This window comes from Ictidomys tridecemlineatus, chromosome 12 (genome assembly GCF_052094955.1).
Source record: "Ictidomys tridecemlineatus isolate mIctTri1 chromosome 12, mIctTri1.hap1, whole genome shotgun sequence".
Classification (NCBI taxonomy): Eukaryota; Metazoa; Chordata; class Mammalia; order Rodentia; family Sciuridae; genus Ictidomys; species Ictidomys tridecemlineatus.
The window spans coordinates 68,608,093-68,629,970 of NC_135488.1; the positions used below are offsets into that span (position 1 = coordinate 68,608,093).

A 21,878-nucleotide genomic window follows, 5' to 3' on the forward strand; every position below is an offset into this window, starting at 1 on the left:
AAGTTAAATTCTTCATTTCTGAATTTTTGTTCTCCCCGTAACTTCCTTGTGAAGCCAGAATTAGATAGGCAGTCAGTGTAGATAGGTAAATTGAGTCAGGTCAGGTCAAGGAGGCCAATTTTGAGTGAGTCTGGGAAGTTGGAGACTGTCCCCTGAGGAATCTTATCAAGAACCTGCCCCTGCTCCAACCTGTTGCCAAGGTAACCTGTCCCAGGGAGCTGCTTTAAGGTTGTTAATGTGTCCCTGTCTACTCCATCCTACCCTTCCCCCTTCAGCTCACCTGTTTCCCACCTTTAATGCCATCCCAAGAAGCATTCCTGGACCTAGTCATATAAGCAGGAAGGAGAAAGATAAGGGGGGAAAGGCAGAACACCTCGCCTCTCGGGATACCATGATACCAGCTATGGCCCCCTTTTCCCTCACGGGAGAAGTCTATGTTACCCATTTTTAAATAAGCTCTGCATCATATGCTTGTCTCCGTGTGCTTCTCTAATGTTCAAACTTCAACAGGTGGGGAAGCAAGGCTTGTCACCCGATAACCGGTGATATCACTTGAGGGCATCTTTTACTTCAATGCCTAAAAGACTCCTTGGCACATATTTGATAGCACCATAAATTCTCAATAGTTCTTGTTGAACTTACAAAGCCATCAAAATATAAAGGGCTCTCCCCACATGGCCACTATCTGATTCTCAATAAATAAGAAGGCAGGGTATGGCAATACCAAGAGAACATAGTAGATCTGAAACAGACCACCACAGGGATAAAGAGCAAATGCACTCCTGGGCCTTATTAACTCATGGCCTGACAGTCATTAAAAGATAGTATAATGTTTTTTCTCTCTTCTCTCACCTTCATTCATAACTTGTTAACTATTAAAAGCTTGGTACATGCCTTACCCACTCCCTTCAAACAACCATATCAGCTTCAGAGACCAGGTGCATCATTAGGGCCAAAACACTCTTGCCATGACTCTCTGACAACACAAAAGATTAAAACTGCTAAGGACTGAGCCCTTAAATTGTTATTTGCCATGATTTTGTGTTCTCTTACATTTCCCATCCATGTGTTCTCGTAACAGCTATAACATCTCATCCTTATCACAAGACAGAGATGTTTATACAGAATGTGGCATTAGTATGAAAACCTGTCAATACTCTTCCATGATGACTGCTGACAGTGCCTTCCTCAGAGTTAAGATGCTCTCACAGGAAAAGAAAAGCACACTTTTGAAAGGTACCTAAAGCCAATTAACATTCCTAAGCCTTACCCTCTCCTTCCAAACAGCCCTTTCACAGGAATAAAACTCCCTTTGTTCCAGAGGCTGCCTAGTTTTTCTCTTATGAGAAGCCCTAATAAAAGCTTTAAATTTCTTTGTTCTCTGTCCTGACTTGTTTTCCTTTCTAGAGTCACAAAGTCAATGTTCCAGTGTCTGCCACCAGTCTTTCATTAAATCCACCTCAAAAAATACGAACCCCAAATGTCCTTCTTTTCCCTTTTATTCCTCCTATTTTATATCTTGACAAGTCTGATTTTTAGGCTAATCTATTAGATGTGTGTGTGTGTTTGTGTGTATTTTTTAAATTCAAGCCAATTGTTAAGATAATTCCATTTTATTTTCTTCTGCATAAAAAATTAAAATAGCTTAAGAGGGAATATCCCTTTTTTCAAACTGGTCTTGGGTTGGGGATGTAGTTCAGTGGCAAAGAACTTCTCTAGCATGCTTAAGACATTGTATTCTATACCTAGCACTGGCCCCCTTCACCAAAAATTGGTGAATTGCTTTAAATCTTCCTGTGCAGTAAAGCAAATAAAAGTATATGATATTTTATTTGAGAAATAACAAATTGTGAAAATATTTCAAAGTGTGGTATATAAATAATGTGATTTTTCTGGGATTTCTAACTTAATGAGAAATCAAATTTCTCTGGCATAAGATTAATGGTGAATTAATTTTTCTAACAGTTAAGTATTACCTACCTTGAGCATACAAAGTCAGAACTGCCTGGATAGCTACATACACACCAGAAAACTGGTAAGTTTCAAACATTACCTGAAAATGTAGGAAAAAAAAAAGTGGTATTTACAAAGATGCATAATATATATTTATATGCTTTCTTTATGCTCATAGAGAGGATCAGTTGACCAAATAGAATTAAAGGGACCTGAACAGTCATCCATTCTAAACAGTTTCTCCTGCCTCTATAAACTCCTGCTGTCACAGAGCTCCAATGCTGACCATAATTTTTTAGATACATACTAAATCTCCAAGCATTCATAAGTGCTACAAAACAAAGATTTCTGAGAGTATTATAATTAGTGGCTAATTAGTGTGACAGAAAGCTTCCTGCACTTCAGCCTTGCAGTTAAAAACAAAGAAGTATGGACTGGGGTTGTGGCTCAGTGGTAGAGTGCTTGTCTTGCACATGTGAAGCTCTGAGTTCAATCCTCAGCACCACATAAAAAAATAAATAAAGATTTTGTGCCCAACTACAACTAAAAAAATATTAAAAAACAAAGAAGTAGAGTTGGGGATGCAGTTTAATAGTAGAGTGCCTAGCATGCAAGGGGCCCTGGATCCAACCAATTCCTACAAACAACACACACACACACCCCCTAAAATCATGAAATAAAATGAGATGAAGACTTTTATTAACTGTGTTAATAAGATGGCAGATAAAGAAATTGCTTAGCTGCAGAGCAGATGGTCCCATCATTGAACCAAGCCTATAACTCCTCTCTCCTCCCCATGAACTACACAGGAGGAGGGAGTTTCCTTTTGCCCTCTCCAGTCACACTTATTCTCTGCAGCCCAGGTCAGCTGGAATAACTTGCATTTCTTTTACCAATAGTCTCTAGTGCGCATGACTCATAGGGTCAACTGTCACTAAGAATATCTAGATACTTACAAATTTTACAATGGATCACAATGAGAATTATATAGAACTTAAATTCATATTATATATGTGCACATACCAACTTGAAAGTCTGTTAAAATTTATTTATAAAAGAAAAAAAGAATAAATAAATAAGGAAAAAAATTTATTTATATTTATAAGACTATTCAAGTACTTGTGGGTGGCAGATGTGGCTCAGTAGTACAGTACTTGCTTAGCATACGTAAACCCCTGGGATAAATCCTAAGCAAGTCCCCCCCCACACACAAAAAAAGTGTACAAAACTTAATACAAAAATTAAGTTTTAGCTTGAAATGGTAATGAATACCTAGTCTCTAGCTACCCAGGAGGCTACCAACAGGAGGACCATTGAGCCTGTCCATTCAAAAAAACAACAAAAAAAAAATTGAGTTTTCATTGTCTAAAACTATAAAATGTCATCTAACAAAAAATTTCTTCTAACCCTTTTCCAAAATTTTCTTCAACATCTAAATATATTCAGAGTAAAACAAATTATGTAAAAATTGGTTCATTTACATTGCATAGCAAATAGCAAGCTACTAAGATGTAGAAAGTTATCAAAAGTTTCTACATCATATAACAAAATGAAAGAAAAACTTGAAACTTTACCTATTAGAAATGTAGCTCTCCTGCTCTTTCTTCTCAAAGAAGTCCACACTTCTTTGTTTTACTGTATTTGTCTTCTCAGTTTCCCGCTGGATTCTCCGATCTCTCTGGTTTTTAGCCCTTTCACCCGTCTACTCTCACTGTGGCGAACAGTATGATCCTGAAGGCTCTCAAGTTTATATCTCCAGCCTGAACTCGATCTTGTATCTACAACTGTATCTTTGACATTTCTGCTTTGATGTCTAATGACAGCCTTAAACTTAACATATCGAAACTGAACTCCCGGTCATTTGCCTTAAATTCTTAGCTGATGGTAACTATGTCCTCTAGTTACTAAAGTCAGAACCTTCCTGACAACCCCACATCCAAAGCATCAGAAAATTCCTGTACATAATCTGATCACCTCTCACACTTCTGCTGTTATCCCTGATCTTAACCATCATTATCTTTTTTTTTTTTTTTTTTGGTACCGGGGATTGAACTCAGGGCACTCGACCACTGAGCCCCATCCCCAGCCCTATCTTTTTTTTTTTTAATATATTTTTATTTTTTAGTTTTCGGCACGCTTGCCTGGCATGCATTCGGCCAGGGTTCGATCCTCAGCACCACATACAAACAAAGATGTTGTGTCCGCCGAAAACTAAAAAATAAATATTAAAAAAATTCTCTCTCTTAAAAAAAAAAAAAATGCCAAAATGTTCCAACTTTAAGACTCACATTGGCTATTCCTTTCTGCCTGCAAGGCTCTTCCCGTATATATCCTGGCTAATTCCCTTACCAGTCTTTGTTTAAACATCATTTTTAGATAGAGGCCTATTACCACAACTTGTCTACAACTGCAACTGCCCACTTTCCTTAACTTACTCTATAGTTTTCTTTTAGCACCTATTATGTCCTAACAACAACAACAACAACAAAAAGCCTATATTCCCCTGCTAAAATATAAACTTCACATCATCAGGATTTTGTTTATTAATATATCCCACTTAGAGTAATAAAGACTTGCATATTCAAGTTGAGTATCCCTTATCTGAAATGCTTGGGACCAGAAGCGTTTCAGGCTTTGAATATTCACAGACTTTACCAGTTGAGCATCTAATCCAAAATTCCAAAATCTAAAATGCTGCATAGTCCAAAACTTCTTAAGCATCATGCCATGCTCAAAAAGTTTTAGATTACATATTAGGAATGGTCAAACTATAGAAAATGCAAAATAAATTATTTTTATTCCCTTTATCCATAGGAACTATGGTAAGAAAAAAGAATTTTTGATTTAATATAACATCACAAAGACACACATATGCATATCCCATCTAAAAACTTACCTCTACAATCTTCTCTCTGTTTTTGGTAGGATTCATAGGAGGTTCTGTGAGTAAGATTTTACAATTTCTGGTATCTATGTTAAGTTTCTCTGGTCCAAAGGTATAATCCCACAGATGTTTCATGTCATCCCAATTTCGTACAATGCCATTTTCCATAGGATAGTTAACTTCTAACATAGATCGTAATTCACTTGCCTCATCACCAACCATGAGATCCTAGAAAATGATAATATCAAAGTTTAAAACCAGTCAAATTTTTATATAAAGCAGCTTCAAAAAATTATATTCCCAAGATATTTCTGAAAACTTGGGAATAATTAATTTTAGACTTTTTGACACTTTTCAGATAAAGTTTTTATTCCACAAGTTAAAAATCTTTTTTTTAAAGAACAATGTCTTGCAAAGTTTAATCATGGATAATAAATTTTTATGTACTACATGGTTTAAATCAATAAATTGACCTTACCTTTAATATATATGTTTCCAAAAGAAGAACATTAGCACAAATAAACCCCATATTTTCATATTTTGGAGGGTTTTGTATGAGGTTTCATCTGTTTCTTTTGCTCAAATGTTCAAAAAATAAGTCCTGTGATATGTGAAATAGCACATCAGGGAAAAAAAAAAACTTGTAGAAAAATGCTCAATGCATGCAGCACATTTCTTTGTACTAAATATCAAAATAATAAATGTTAAGTACTACAAAACATAATTTTGAAAGAAGCAAAAATGATATTACTCTACAATAATGCATATATGTACCAATTAACTTGTAAATTTCACAAACTTCTCTCCAGATGTCTGAATTAAAATTTAAATAAAATTTCTACATATACTTTATCGAGATGAATGAAAAATCTGTATCAATATGAAAAATTAAAAACATAAGGAAACAACTCATTTTTAAAAATAATCTCAAGGACAACATTTTCAATCTTAAAGTCTAATACTAGAAATCTATGCTATCACAGAGGAAGCATAATACTCACAACTCTTGTCTCCAGTGTATGCATATTTAAGATGACCCACATTTAAAAAAAAAATCAAACTTTGTATAATAAGGCTAACAATGTCCTAGAATTAAAACTTATTTAGAACTTAGGTATGTGAGACATTAAATATTAATTTTTATATGTGCTGATGAATTCAATTTGGAAAATCAACATCAGATATAGTTACTATTCATTTAATACCAGTTCAAAATACAGGAAAATGAAGAAAAGCAGCAGCAAAGTTAACATGACTTAAGACAGAGCTTTGAAAAATGTGAGTTTTAAACTTAAGAAAAAATTAGATGTAAAACCAAGGTAAAGACCTATTAAAAAACAAAACTGATTTCTGACAAGTCCACTAATGAAACACCAAAAAGGGAAACAAAGTGAAAGCACACTAGAGATGCTCATTAAAACTTCATGTCGTAACCAATTTCTTATAAAGTTAATTTCCCCACAACTTAATATTCAAATTTCTTAACTACTAACTATTTAGAATCTTCGAGGGAAGAAAATGCAAAATTAAAAATTCTGTGTTTGTGAACTCTAACTAATGGCATGAATATGTTGAAGTATTTAGGGAAAATAATACTGATATCTGAAATCCATCCATACTGTTTTAAAATCCATCAAAACACATGATGGTTTATTAGATATTTACTTGGACAGACATGATAAATCAGTATAATATACATTAACATCAGAATCCAGGTGACAGATATGAGCTTCACTATAACATTCTTTTGACACTGCAGCCAGGTGTGGTGGTGCAGTCCTGTCATCTTATGGACTCAGGAGGTTAAGGCAAGAGAATCGAAAGTTTGAGGCCAGCCTTAGCAAGGCCATAAGCAACTTAACAAGAAAACCTTGTCTCAAAACAAAAAAGGAAAAAATACATAAAAAGGGCTGGGAATGTAGCTCAGTGGTAAAATGTCCCTGGGTTCAATTCCCAGTTTAAAAAAAAAAAAAAAAAGATCTTTTAACATTGTTCATGTTCTCAAACACTGTTTCACTGTTTAATAAAATGTTAGGGGGGATAAAAGTATACTTATAAGCACATATATTATTTTTGATCATTAACAAATCTAACTTAATACCTAATTTTGTTACTTACTTTCCTCTATAACAAAAATACTTTCCTTGTATTGTATGATCAATTAGATAATTATTTGTTTTATATTAGCTGGTTTATAATTATTATTTCAACCATTTGGAGTAAGTCTGACCTAATTTCAACAGAGTACTTAACTTTTATTCCACACAACAATAGGAATTTAAGTATGTCTGACCTAATGCCAACTTAAAATAAAAGCCTGTTCATGGGCTAGAGTTGTAGCTCAGTGGTAGAGTGCTTGACTAACATGTGTGAGGCACTGGGTTCAATTCTCAGCACCACATATAAATAAATAAATAAAATAAAGGTTCATAAAAAATGATTCAAAATTTAAAAATAATTTTTAAAAAGCCTGTTCGTGTATCTACTTCTATTACCACACATACCATAAAGAATTAACTGGGAAAAAAAATCAGTGCACTCTCTCTAAATATAAGACATTCTAAATGGAAGAAAATAAGTATTAGCTTATTTGAAAAATGCAAAATTTCTTGAGTAAAATTTCAATGCCAGGTGTGGGGTGCATGCTTGCTTATAACCCCAGCTATTCCAGAGCTTAAGGCAAGAGGACGCCAAGTTAAAGGCCGGCATAGGCAACTTAGTGAAACCCAGTCTCAAAGTAAAAAATAAAAAATAAAAAGGGATGGGGATGTATCTAGGTGGTAAAGAGCCTCTGGGTTCACATTCTAGTAGTGTTGAAAAACAAAAAACAAAAAGCTTAGAACAAACCACACTGGTAGCACATGCCAATAATGCCAGCTACTCAGGAGTCTGAGGAAGGAGAATTGAGAGTTTGAAGTCAGTCTAGCAATTTAGTAAGACCCTCTCTCAAAAAAATAAATAATCCTATGACACATAACCTTTCCTAGTACCCATTATCTTTTAAAAGTAAAAAATGTGCTAGGTGAGCCAGGCACATTGGCACACGCCTGTAATCCCAGCGGTTTGGGAGGCTGAGACAGGAAAATCTCAGTTCAAAGCCAGCCTCAACAATGGTGAGGTGCTAAGCAACTTAGTGAGATCCTATCTCTAAATAAAATACAAAATAGGGCTGGGGATGTGGCTCTGTGGCTGAGTGCCCCTGAGTTCAGTCCCCATATCCCTTCCAAAAAAAAAAAGTGCTAGGTGAGGTGGTACATGCCTGTAATCCCAACGACTTGGGTGGCTGATACTGGAGGATCAAAAGTTCAAGGCTAGCCTTGGCAAGTTAGCAAGATCTTGCTCAAAATAAAATATGCTCTTGAAAAGAGCTGGAGATTAGCTTAGTGGTAAAAGCACCCTGGGTTCAACCCCTAGTACCGAAGGTGGGGATGAAAAAAAAAAAAAAAGTTGTGTTCATGTGTTCAGTAACTTTCCCTCATACTTCAGAACAAAGTTATAAATAATCAGAGTAGGCTTTAGGTCTTTACCATCTGTCCCACAACCATCACCTTTTACTTGAAAGAATGAGAAATCATAGTAACTGGGAAGCTGTTTCAAAAGCACCTACACTTTACCAAAAGCAGATAGTACAGATTATATCTGAGAAGCAACCTTGTGAACAATGTCACTTTAAATTATAGAGAACAGAACAAATGCAAGCTTAAAACCACAATTACATCCCTACATACAAATCCTGCTTAAAAGAATCGTTAACTTAAGCCTACCCTATTCTCTATAGGTATAGCTTTTTAAAAAATCTCTTTAGGATTTTAAGACAAGTACATGATTTTTATTTAGGAAAAATATAGGAATATTCACTTTTAAATGTTTTTGTCTATTCAAAACAAATTTTCACAAAGTTACTGCTACTAGTTAAAATATATAATTAGAAATGCCTGATATTTATCTTTGTGAAAGTTGCTGTCAAACATTATATCAAAAAAAACTTGAAAATATTACTATAGAAGTATTTAGACTATCATAGAAAAATATAATGAGTCAAATATCTGAGATAGGCCCAGCAAGCTTCTAGGTGAAAAGAAAAAGGTATTTACAATGGTATTTACTTGGGGGTGGGGGAATTTCATTTGTGGGAAAATGGAAACCTTACAGGCACTTTACCTTTTTCTTATTTATCTTCAGATAATGCTGTCAAATCTACTTATCCGTAAGGATGATTTGGAAACAAGTCATTCTTTTATTTCTCTTTTTCCACTTATGATTCATTAGCATATCCAAATTTTACTCAGTTTATTAAGTACATATATGATACCATACTGAATGCAAATACATACACACAAGGTATGATAGGTAATGTTTAATTTAACATCAGTAAATAAAGTGAATTTATCCAAATTTCACGGATCACACTGATCCTGTATAAAGCCTTGGTTTCTAACATTATGCACACCACATTCCATTTTAATTATAACATTCATCTACAGAAAAACAAGTAAAACAATTCAAAACTATGTTAGTAATTAGTGCTTGTTTGGTCCATTGTATGCAATCAGGAAAGTACAGGACTTAATTAGTTGCTACCAAATTGAAGCAATGAAAAAAGGTTAAAAATTAAAGTACTTAAAATAAAAATATGGAATTACCCCCCTCCCCAATACTAAAGGGACACAAAACAACAACTACTGTCCCACCAAGCAAAAGTGGAAAACAAACAGCATGTGTGTAACCTCACTTACCATCTTTTTGTTATTCTACTTCAACAGGTCAAGAAAGGTGAAGAAAGAGAAGGTAGAAGTAAGAGTCAGAAAAGGCCTAAATAAAATCCTCACTGAAATTTTTAAACATACAAGCAACAGAGACAAATTAGGTTGAGGTCAGATGCAGTACTACTATATTTTATGGAGTTAATAATTAGGGCCAAATTAACATGGACAGTTATTACTCCTGAATGAAAATTAACTAAACAAATAATTTAAATTTCTATTTTTTTAGTCTACCATCACATTTTAGCTAACAAGACACACAAATATAAGTCTATCTACAAAGCTCAGAAATTCCAAAGTCAAGTTTCTTTAATTCATTACTGAATTTAAGAACTTTAAGGAATACAAATGACAACAGCAAAGATATAGCTGAGTAGGTAAGTAGAAAGGTAGATGGTTCAGAGTTGTTTGTCCAAGCTGTAGTATTCAAATTACATTTGACACCAGTCTCTTTGTTTTCTATTTGAAAATACCATTCAACTTGAAAGTAAGAGTGAAAAGAACCAAGCCAAAAGAACACAGAACCATTTAGCAAATACTAGGGAATTTTCTGGCAAAAATGTTTTATTGGAATATCAATGAGTTTGATTTCTATCACTTGGCCTTAAAAAGCAAGAAAGTGGGCATGAAGAGATGTGTAATTATTTATGCCTATGTTGAAGAATAAAAATGGCTATACACAATGTATCTTATGTCTCAAAAATTTTATTGTTCATAAGGAATATAAAAAAAGACAGATACTAAATTAAAATTTATTTCCAAACAGCAGTTTATTTTTATTACTATTTTTAGCTAAATTTCAAGCTGAAGTTCATTTATGATAGAATGCAACCAAAATGGAAGGCGTTCACAAAGAGAATGAGAAATTCCATATATTTCCCCAAAGAAAAGATCCTTTTTCAAAAAGCCTTATACTGAGTGTGCCATTTTAATTTGTGTAACATAAAAGAGGCCAGAAATTACCATTTTGTCTTTAAAAAATATAGAACAGTGTAACTCAATTCTCTAATCCTAACAGTAGAGGCCTACCAAGTAGCAAATCTCTACCACCTATTATCACCTCCCTAAATATTTTACACAAATGTCCCAGGAGGTACACCTTCATATTTCAAATGATTCATAACCTAACTGTTCACTGAATTCTTGCCAAGGACTATCCTGAAAAGATCAGCAATATTAGTGTGTTCACAAAGGATTCACTAAAAAAGTCCTTCGATTCTACTGCATTCTGTATAATTTAATCCCTAAGCCACCTGAAGGATTTAAATTCAATTGGTGACCACTGTCCTTTTTAATTCTCTTCTAGTTCGTTCTTTCTTATAAGATAATGTAATTCCCATTTGGTTTTTAATCCTTTGGGAGAAAGACCTCTCATCCTTAATGTGGAGTCTCTAGTGGTTATGTATAGTGAGTAGGCAATGACAACCCAGCTTCCTTTCCTTATGGTAAGATAAACAGTGCAAGGCCAAAAGATTGGCACAGGTTCCTCCAGCACATTATGGAAAAAGTTATTTTATTAGTGAAAAGAGGAAACAATGAGATTCACATTCTGTGTTTTCCTGACTACATAAAAAAAGTAGGGGGATCAGATCATGAAAACATAGGGGAAAAAAGACTATAAAGTCCCAAAGAGACACCAAAATATATTCAATTGAAAGACATAAAATTATCAGGCTCATTGTTTTAAAAAAATTAAATTATGTAATAGGACTTTAAGTCACTGATTGTGTTTTGCATCAATGTAAAAAAAAAAAACTTAAGTATTACACTCTAGACACTAACGGCATTGAGCCATACATAAACAAAATTACATTAAATTAACTTCAGTTTTTGTGCCTTTGTTCAGGTATTAGTATAAATTTAAAATGAGAAATTCTTCCCTCACCCTTTGCTTTTCCTGGCATCATATTTTGAAACAATTCAAAAAACATCTCACAGGTCTTGATGTTACTTTAACAATAAATAAAAATATTACCTTGATTTCAATGTTTCCCACTTTGGTGGTTGATCTGATAATAGGTCTTCCAACCAAAGCTGGGAAGATGTGTTCTGGAAAGTTAGAGCCTGCATATCCACACTTCACAAACTGGAAGGAAAGAGTAAAAGTGGGTTAGGATCAAGGTATTTACTATATGCATCTAAAAACATATCTGAAAAACACCACTTTGTGTTCATACATTATTTTACACTTTCAGTGCTTTCAAACCACCTACTCTATTTCCAGCAGCATCTCCTTTCACTTCTTTCATGGCACTACTTCCTGCGTTCGAGCTTATTTACCAGTTAATTGCTTACTCAGTATCTAAAAGCCCCCACTAAAGGAAAAGGCCCACAAGAGCAGGGAGCTAAGATGAACATTTCATGCTGGAACATGTTTAAAGAAGCCTTGGCACACAGTGATCATTTTTGGCTTCTTACATTTTTATATTTAAGTAAATATGTTTAGTAATATCCAATAATATAATTTTGGGCTGGGGATGTAGCTCAATGGTAGAATACTTGCCTACCTAACATATGGAAGGCCCTGAGTTTAATCCCCAGCACCACACACACATACACATACACACACACACACACACACAAACACAAAAGCAACATAATTTGGGCTGGGTTGTGCCTCAGAGGTAGAGCGCTTGCCTAGCATGAGGCACTGGGTTTGATCCTCAGCACCATATGAAAATAAAATAAAGGTACTGTGTTCATGTACAACTAAAAAATAAATGTTAAAAAAAAGCAACATAATTTCACATTCAGATAGTGTACTTCTCCAAGGGCACATCACTAATTCTAATATTTCTATCTTAGAAACTGCTATTTTAAGAGGTTCAACAATGACAGCAAAACTTAGAACCAAGGATTTTTAATATTAATAACATAATTTTTCTTAAGAGCAGACACTGCACTGTTAAGAAAAAGACAATTAAGGGCTGGGATTGTGGCTCAGCAGTAGAGCACTCGCCTAGTACGGCAGGACCCGGTTTCGATCCTCAGCACCACATAAAAATAAAAGCATTTGTTGCCTTTATTTGCGTCCATCTACACCTAAAAAAATAAATATTAAAAAAAAGAAAAAGAATTAAAAATCATAGGGTGTGACAATATATGCCTGGATATCAGATACTCAGGGAAGCTGAGGCAGGAGGATTCCAGATTCAAAGCCAGCCTGGGCAACTTAGTGATACCTTTTCTCAAAATAAAAAGGGTCAGGAATATAGCTCTTTATTAAGAGTGCCCTGGCTTCAATTTCCAGTACCACAAAAAAGAGAAAAAGAAAAAAATTCAGCGTGGGAGAAGGAAGCTTTATTAAGAAAGGAAATATAGCCAGGCATGGTAGCACATGCCTATAATCCCAGCAGCTCAGGAGGCTAAGATAGGAGAATCGCAAATTCAAAGCCAAACTCAGCAACTTAGCAAGACCCTGTCTCAAAATAAAAATAAAAAGGATTGGGGATGTGACTCAGATGTAGCACACTCCTGGGTTCAATCTTTGGTACCAAAAAAAAGATCTGTTTCTACATATGATATCTGTACTGAAAATGAACACATTTTTGTCATTATTCCATAAAATTCTTTACATTGTATTAGGTATTTGAAGTAATCTAGAGATGATTTAAAGTATATAGGATATTTGGAGGTCATATGCAAATATTATGCCATTTTATGTAAGGGCCCTTAGTGGGCAGGGGAGAGGCAGAGCAGAGGGAGAAGGAGAATGTGTGTCTATTCCCTGAAACTAATCACCTGTGGATACCCAGGGATGGCTATGTATTTAATATTCAGAAAGAATCTATTGTACTATAGCACCAAGCACCATATACTTCTCAATTAGGATGAAAGTACCTGGATATGATACACACAGAATAATACAAAGGTGCAAATACAATATTAATGTATCAGGGACAGGAAGCAACTATGTACAAGGAATTGTTTTGTTTGATGTGGTAAAATTTAACAATATCCTAAACTCACTGACTTTTAACTAACCCTCCAAAATATAAAATATCTTCAAATATCTTTACAGCAACCTGTTGAAAATGATGCTGATGAAGCATATTTAACTATAAATAACCTGGAACATTCTGCCATCACAATTTTACTTGTCTTTTAAATGTTAAAATTATGATTCAAACAGATTGAAATTTTATGAAAAAATCTGTTTCAAATTAGGAAGTTTCATATTCCCAATATCACCTTAATTTCTGCCCTTGTACTTTAAGTTTAATTTTAGAACTTAAATAAAACACACTGTTCATACGCCTTCTGCTAAATCCACAAAACCTAGTCCTCGTCAGTTTACCATTAAGCTACATATATGCATATTTCAAATATAGCTACCTATTTCTGAAAGTATAATACTGTATACATTTTTTTTGGAGGGGAGTACCGGGGACTGAACTCAGGGGCACTAAACCCCTGAGCCACATCCCCAGTCCTATTTTGTGTTTTATTTAGAGACAGTGTCTCACTGAGCTGCTTAGTGGCTTGTTTTACTGAGGCTGGCATTGAACTTGCAATTCCCATCTCAGCCTTAGGAGCCTCTGGGATTATAAGCGTACGCCACCAGGCCCAGCTATACTATACAATTCTTATGGGTCACCTTTCAAGATAGAAGTTAATGTGAAATGAGGGCATATGTAATAGGTAACCTGCCTGCTCATATCCACCTCCACATCTGACAGTGGTTAATAATGAAGAACATATTTTCCATTTCAAAGAAGTGTTGAGCAAAATTCAGGAGAACTTATTCATTTTTCCACATCTTCTTAAGTAATTAATTAATGTGACCAGGAAAGATTTGAAGGAACAAATACAACAGAGAAAAAAAATAATACCTAGTAGTTTTTAGTAGTATGTTTGAATTAAAAGGAAAAAAGCCCCACAAAATCTCTCTTAAATCACAAAATCTCTTTTGTCCTTAAATCAAAATAGAGTTCACCTGAACAAAAATGATATGAGAAGGTAGAAAAAGTATTATAGTTACCCCAACCAAATCTACATTTCGGTATAAATAAAATGTGGGCCTCCTGGGTACTTACCAAAGGCTGTGTCCTTACACTGACTATACAGAAAAAGAGGCAGATTAAACCTATCCTATATACAACTCAGTCCAGGCCCTATGCCTGATCTGTACTGTGAATGGGGGTGGGGGGCACGGAGTTAAGAAAAACAAACACTGCTCAAAATTCATACATCTCACCTCAAAGTAATGAACAAATGGGTGGGTCAAAAGTACCCATTCATCTGACTAAAAATGCTCACTTAACATGGATATAAATGTTCTCAAAGAAAATTAGATAATGAATGACTGAAGAGAAAATCTATAAGTTTATAAGAGCTGTTTTCTGCATATTAAATATATGATTTTATTAAATGAGAAATCAACAGAAGTCGAAGGTGGGAGGAGGAGCCTAAAACAGAGCTTAAGTAAACCCTGGGGTACAAAAGAGACTCCTAAGATTGACATGTCTACCCCTCATTCCGAGCCACATACACACAGTAGAAACAAGAACATGGCACAGCGACAAATAAACACACCAAGATTTTCTGATAATAACTGTTCGGATGGGTAGCTCATATCTTAATTCTTGAGTCTATTTCAAGTGACAAAAATTTGTCAAGTACCTTAAAACAAAAACTGAGATCTGAAACTACAGATACAAATGTAAACTCATTTTAACTGCTTTACAAAAATTTTTTTAAAAAGAAGGAAAAAGAAAAGAAAATTTGGCTTTTCAAATTAAAGATATCAATCACTTACTAATAAAACTATATAAGTAATAGCTTACTGAAAGCAGATGCTATCTTAGAATTCAGTGCTAGCATTCCCAAAGAGTATTTGGATACTCCACCAAAATAAGTAGAAACCGTACTACTTCACATTACTTCAAATGTGAATGCATTAATAATTCATAAGGAAATAATTTAATAATCCATTTGTCGATAACCAACAATCTGCCTATTCCTTTCTTACAAAAAAATGACATTTAAAAAATCTAAACCATGACATGATAAAATGCAAAGAAATTACTTTATTTTATAGACTATTCATTTGGTTTCATTTTAAGCTTTGAAATTCCTCTCCCATGTAAATCAAAAATGACTTGGTGACTTAGTTCTCTCATTGTGTGCAAAAGGTTGTGTTTAAGAAATAGATTTTACCATATATAGTTTCCTCTTCATAGTGTGTGGTTTAAACTGGCTCTCTTACTTCCCACTGAGTCATCAAATGCTAAAAGCATGAGCAGGGAAATGTTCCCTCAGGCAAAAATGAAGAATAATCCCAACCACATCTGTTCTAAAAGTACCTTTTTCCTTAAAAAAAAAAAAGGTGGGAGAGGGATTCGGGCTTATTGTCTTTATATTTTTCCCTTACTAATCTGATGGTTTGTGGGTATTAATTATATAAAAACTTCTTAGGCCACCAAAATATTTTGTATTTATTGCATAGCATTTGCAGGGTGAAAGCAAAGTTTCTGATCTGTTTCTATTTCAAACATTCCTAAATTCTACATATAAATTAGCATAAATATGATAAAGCAGGTCACAAGCAACTATGAATCTGAATTATAAATGAAAATATAATCATTCTAGCATTGTAAGCTTCTCTGTATCATTAGATCATTAGATCTTATTTAGCTCTGTGCCAGTAACAGCACTTACAAGTCTTCATTTTGTTCATAAATGAACTCACTGCTGATGAAATCATTCAAGTTTGGTAACAGGATACACAATACTAGTGATCTAGGCCCAACTATAAAGGGACCAAAACCTAGTGCTTCACAGATTTCCAAATTCTGGCCTCCCTGGCCACTTGCAGTGACTCTATTTTAGAAAGCAGGTTTGGATGATTAAGGTTGAAAGTCAATTTTTCTTTTTTTTTTTTTTTTTGGTAAAGTATATAAATTATTGAAATCAGATGAGTTTCCTTCCCCTAGGCCACCCTAATGAGACACTAGTCTAGCTGGGGGATAATGAGGAAATGCAGCAGGGCCTCATTAAGTTATTATACCAACATCTGGCATATGGTCAAAACAATGCACCTACTTTTACATCATTCAATTCTGGGACTGTTAGTGGAGTTTTAAAAATTTGACATCTAGAAATGTAGTTCAGTAGTAGAGTGCTAGTCTAGCATGCCTGAGGCCCTGGGTTCAACACAAAATTCCACCTCATATAGCCTAAAATTTTAAAACCTAAACCCTACCTCCCATTCCAGTGCTAGGAGATTGAACCCAGGGACTCACACATAGTAGGCAAGTGCTCCACACTGATCTACATCTCCAGCCCTTAAAATCTAAACCATATAAGGGCTAATGAAAACACTTTAGAGTAACAACTATTTCCATGAAGTTTTTAAAAATTAAATCTGAATAAATTATTTAACTGTAAAATAATCATTATAACTTCGGGTATCCAAACAAAACAAGATGTTCATTCATGTCCAGAAGTATAATTAGAAACAGAATATAGACTCTAAGTGGTTCCTAATTCTCTTAAATTTTCTTAAGTATCACAGCATTCCTGATTTGCATATGATTTACATATTATATCCGGGCTGTTTCTTCATTTTCAGCCAATCATGTTTATAGAAAACATGGATAAAATTTGTAAGTAACTACAACATCAAATACATAAATCTTTGTTTAAATTAATTATACTTTTTCATTTGCATCATGCTAAGAGATCTTTTATCCTAAAGAGCAAGATTTTAAAATTATGGATTATACATAAGACTAGCAAATGCATACAATCAGCTTTCTAATGTTAGCTAAATTAATGAAACAGTAGCATAAAAATTAGCTTGCAGTTAATATTTACACTTTTTTTTTTTTTTGGTGTGTGTGGTACTGGGTATTAAACCCAGGGTCTCAAGCATGCAAGGTAAGCTTGCTCTACCACTGAGCTACATCCCTAGCCTTTTTATTTTTTCATTTGAGATGGTCTCACTAAACTGCCCAAGATAGCTTCAAACTCCAAGGTTCAGGTAATCCTCCTGCCTCAGCCTCCTGAGTATTTGGATTACATGTGTGCCTACCACAGCCAGCAGCAAACACTCCTATTCTAAATGAACATCAAAAACTCCACTGGTGGCAGCTCCTCCCAGCAGCTCAGGAGGCAGAGACAAGAGGATCGGGAGTTCAGAGCCAGCCTCAGCAATTTAATGAGCAATAAGCAACTTGGTGAGATCTTGTCTCTAAATAAAATACAAAATAGGGCTGGGATGTGGCTCAGTGGTCAAGTGCCCCTGAGTACCCCTCCCTCCCCCCAAAAAACCCCACTGGTAGCTGGGCAAGGTGGCACACAACTGTAATCTCAGAGGCTTGGGAGGCTGAGGCAGGAAAATCCCAAATTCCAGACCAGCCTAGGCAGCCTAATGAGACCATCTCAAAACTAAAATAAAAAGGGCTGAGATGAATCTCCGGAGTTACAGCACTTGCCCACCACACCTGAGATCCTGGGTTTAATCTCCAGTACTGTAAAAAATAAAGTAAACCTCCTCATACAGAGGCTTAGGGTATAGCTCAATGGTACGGAAATTAGCTGGCATGTGTAAAGCCCCCTGAGTTTAATCCCCAGCACCACAAGCAAAAATCCCACATACATGTACCCATACTACAAATACAGGGTACCGCAGCTATATCCCTCAAAGAAAAAGAATCCATTAAAAAGAGAGTGCCTGACAGAGTCACAAAGTACTGTAAATTCACTTGAAAAGTATTAAATTTATATAGAGGTCAATTTGATACTATGGTGGTTATTAAGCTCATGGTTTTGTGTGTGTATGTGTGTGGTTTTGTTTGTTTTGTGGTGCTAGAGATTGAACCTTAATCTCTACCGTGTTAGGCAAGTGCTCTACCACTGAGCCATATCCCCAACCATGAGCTCATGTTTGCTTGTAATCCCAGTGGTCTAGGAGGCTGAAACAGGAAGATCACAAGTTCAAAGCCAGCCTCAATAACTTAGTGAGTCCCTAAGCAACTTATCGAGCCCCTGTTTCAAAATAAAATATAAAAAACATGATAGAGATGTGGCTCAGTGGTTAAACACCCCTCGGTTCAATCCCTGGTACCAAAGGAAAAAAAAAAAAAAACATTTTTTTTTTAAAATGCACCTTTACTACAGTCTTTTAAAATGCAGTTTTAACTGTTAAGGTAATATATATTTGTAATTAAATTAGTTTAAATATAATAACATGCTTTGTTTAAAAAAAAAAAAAACACTGGGGCTTGGGATGTGGCTCAAGTGGTAGCGCGCTCGCCTGGCATGCAGAAGGCACTGGGTTCGATCCTAGGCACCACATAAAAATAAAATAAAGATATTGTGTCCACCTGAAACAAAAAATAAACATTAAAAAAAAGAACTTTTTTTCCAATTATTCAGAGAATTCATGAAGCTCTCTCCTCTTACCTTACTCCTTTATTCCTTGTGCCAAAGATAACTTATAGAATTTCAAGTATTCCCTCCAAAACTTTCATATACAGACACAAATTTGTGGGCATACAAATATATTTAATAAAGAACACACATAAATGGGTTCATTCTAAAATTTTTTACCTTAATTAATTTTAGACATTTCCCTACAAGTGGATCTGCCTCCTTTAAAAAAATTATTTTGTATAAATGTCCTGTTGCATTATAACATTCTCCTTACCCTGGCTCATTTTTTCTTTTTTAGTACTTTTTAGTTTTAGGTGGACACAATATCTTTATTTTATTTTTATGTGTTGCTGAGGATGGAACCCAGTGCCTCATGCATGCTAGGCGAACACTACCACTGAGCCACAACCCCAGCCCTCTTGTCCATTTTTAACAGTTCAGAAGAACCTAGCATAATTTTTATTTGTAGAAGTCTATAACAAATCCAGTGGGGGCTGGGATGTACACAAAGCCCTGGTTTCGATCCCCAGTTCCAAAAACCAACCAAAAAACAAATCCAATCAAGAGCAAGATTATGGCAGTAAATGCCAACTCTCCTCCTCCCACCAACAATCCAATTTCTTTTTATTTTTTAATTTTTATTTGTTAGTTGTAGTTATTTCACTTATTTATTTTTATGTGGTGCTGAGGATCGAACCTAGGTCTCTCACGTTCGAGACGAGCACTCCACCGCTGAGCCACAACACAGTCCCAACAATCCAATTTCCATAAATGAAATTGAGAATAATAAAAAGCGATAGCACTTAAACCAAATACAATTTGTTTTAAAAATCTAAAAGAAAATATAATTTCCAAAGTGTTTTAAAGTTCAAATTAAACCCACTTTAATTCATTATATGTCACATTATATATGTGGGAAGGAGGAAATCACAAAGTTTGCAACACTAAAATAGAAATTACTATAGAACGCATCCAAAATAATTAAAGGGCGGGGGGTGAAAAGAAATCACTTTCAAAGAGTTTGTAAATTAATGCTTTCCTCGGATTTTTACAATTACAATCTTCAAGACTGAACATCTGTATTCTGTACTTAAAGGGGAGAGAGAAGGAGGAACTAAAACTGATTAACTTCCCCAAGTCAGTGGAATTAACACTCAGACCTCTCAAATCATCCCATGGAACACGCACGCTGGTCTCTGCGAGGGTGCGCTAGGACCAAACTATCATATGCAGAATAAAAAGCAATAGATACACTGCCAATCTGGTCTCCCTTTCTTTCAAGACAGGTAGAAGGAAGAAAAAGCAAAGAACAAACCCTCAAGAAGCACTACGAAAGGGCTGAGGCCAATTGCATGACAGCACTTCCTTTTTCTTTTTTTTTTCTGCTTCCTGCCTCCCATTCGGTATCTACAACCATACAGGAAGAGGAAGGCCTCTAGGTCTTTCTCCTTTTTACCCACCGGCGAGTCTGAGAAATGGAACCCTTCTCGATTGCACAAACTCAAGTCTTTTATCCAAACCTTAGGATATTTTGGCCAAACTGCTCCGGCTAGAGAATCGAGCCGGCCCCCTCGGGACAGCAGGTGGGGGTCAGCGTCCAGTGCCGGTCTCGCTACCGCTCAGACCTGGGAAATTACGGGGGTGGCGGGTCCGGAGCGGGTCCCGCTTGCTCCCACGCCCACGGAGGCGGGAGGCGCCATTCGCCACTCTCGCCCATTCACCCCTGAGGCCCAGACGTGCAGCCCCAGGCACCAAGGAGCCCCGTACATCCCTGTCCGGGCCTCTGGCCACCGCGGACTCCTCGCCCGGCACTTACCCCGGTTCCGTTGTCGCACACCACCACCTTCCTGCCCTGGCTATCCATCGTCCACCCCAGGGAGAGCCGCCGCCGCCGCAGCCGCCGCCGTCTCACAACCTACAGCAGTCGCCGCCCGGCCCTTGCCTCTTCCTTCTCCCTCTCCGTGGCCCCGCCTTCGGCCTAACTTTCTTCCCCCAACCGGAAGTTGCCGCCCGACCCCGCCCGCCACTTAGAGAAAAGACTGCGCGGAAGGGGCGGGACAGAACATAGGAGGTCGCGACTGGCAGCAGTGAAATCCAATAAGAAACGGCTCCTCCAGGTCGGCTGTCAGGTGGCCGCGCCCCGGTGTTCTTCACCTCTTCTATAGTTCCCTGCGATCTGCTTGACGCTAATGGCGGCCGGCGTCGGGGGTGCTGCGGAACTCTCCTTAAGATGTCGCAGGAGTTAAGGGCACGGTTTCACGGACTGCAGAAGAGGCAGGCAGGTGAAGAACACCGGGTCTGCCTCGAGGTGGCAGTGGAATGTGGCGGAGAAGCCAGAGCGGAGAGCGAACCTGGAGGTCCTTGGTCCTTGCCTACCCCAACCATCGAATGTGCCTTGGTGTGTCATTGCTTCTAGGCCTTTTCAGTCCACAGAGCTGGGATGGATACACACTCACACTTACTTGAAATCACGCCTTGATTCAATACCTCTGGTTGCATACCAGCTCTTCTTTGCCCAAACTCCCTGAGGTCAACTGAGCGAGAGTTTTCAGCCTCTTCGCTCCCCACTTCCCTCTTCAAATAGCCCCACGTTGCTCACATATCTTAAGTATTTGTACCTATTTGAACCCAGAGCCTCCACTTTGACATCAGACAACCCCAATTTCAGGTGTAGCCCTGCCAGTCAAGAGTTTTGTGTTGTGGGTAAACCCAAGGTCCCTTCAAAAGGATGATAACCTCTACCTCCAGGGGGTGATTATGAGAATAAAATTTTGTGCACAAAAGCAAGCATTTATTCAGTGGTATTATTATTATTATTATTATTATTATTATTAACCTATCTGTAATGCTCCTGGTTTCTCCTTTTAATCAATGGATACAGACTTCTCAGGCTCCAAGAC

The 21,878-nt window shown here is 36.4% G+C and overlaps 1 protein-coding gene and 1 non-coding gene across 2 annotated transcripts in view; one reads left to right on the plus strand and one right to left on the minus strand.

Annotated features, from left to right (window-relative positions):
* The window catches only part of Actr2 (actin related protein 2), a 40,723-nt gene extending 19,751 nt beyond the window's left edge, over nt 1-20,972 (minus strand). Inside the window, exons 1-4 of the mRNA XM_005322075.5 lie at nt 20,795-20,972; nt 11,576-11,686; nt 4,850-5,065; nt 1,981-2,053 (exon numbers count right to left, since the gene is read on the minus strand). Of these exons, the coding sequence (XP_005322132.1) occupies nt 1,981-2,053; nt 4,850-5,065; nt 11,576-11,686; nt 20,795-20,842 (448 nt within the window). The 5' untranslated portion in view covers nt 20,843-20,972. The remainder of the gene's footprint in view (nt 1-1,980; nt 2,054-4,849; nt 5,066-11,575; nt 11,687-20,794) is intronic.
* On the plus strand, nt 14,619-14,746 carry LOC120885162 (small nucleolar RNA SNORA51). Its single transcript, XR_005727665.1, has one exon. It is a non-coding gene; the product is annotated as a small nucleolar RNA SNORA51 (small nucleolar RNA).
* Nucleotides 20,973-21,878: the final 906 nt, after the last annotated feature.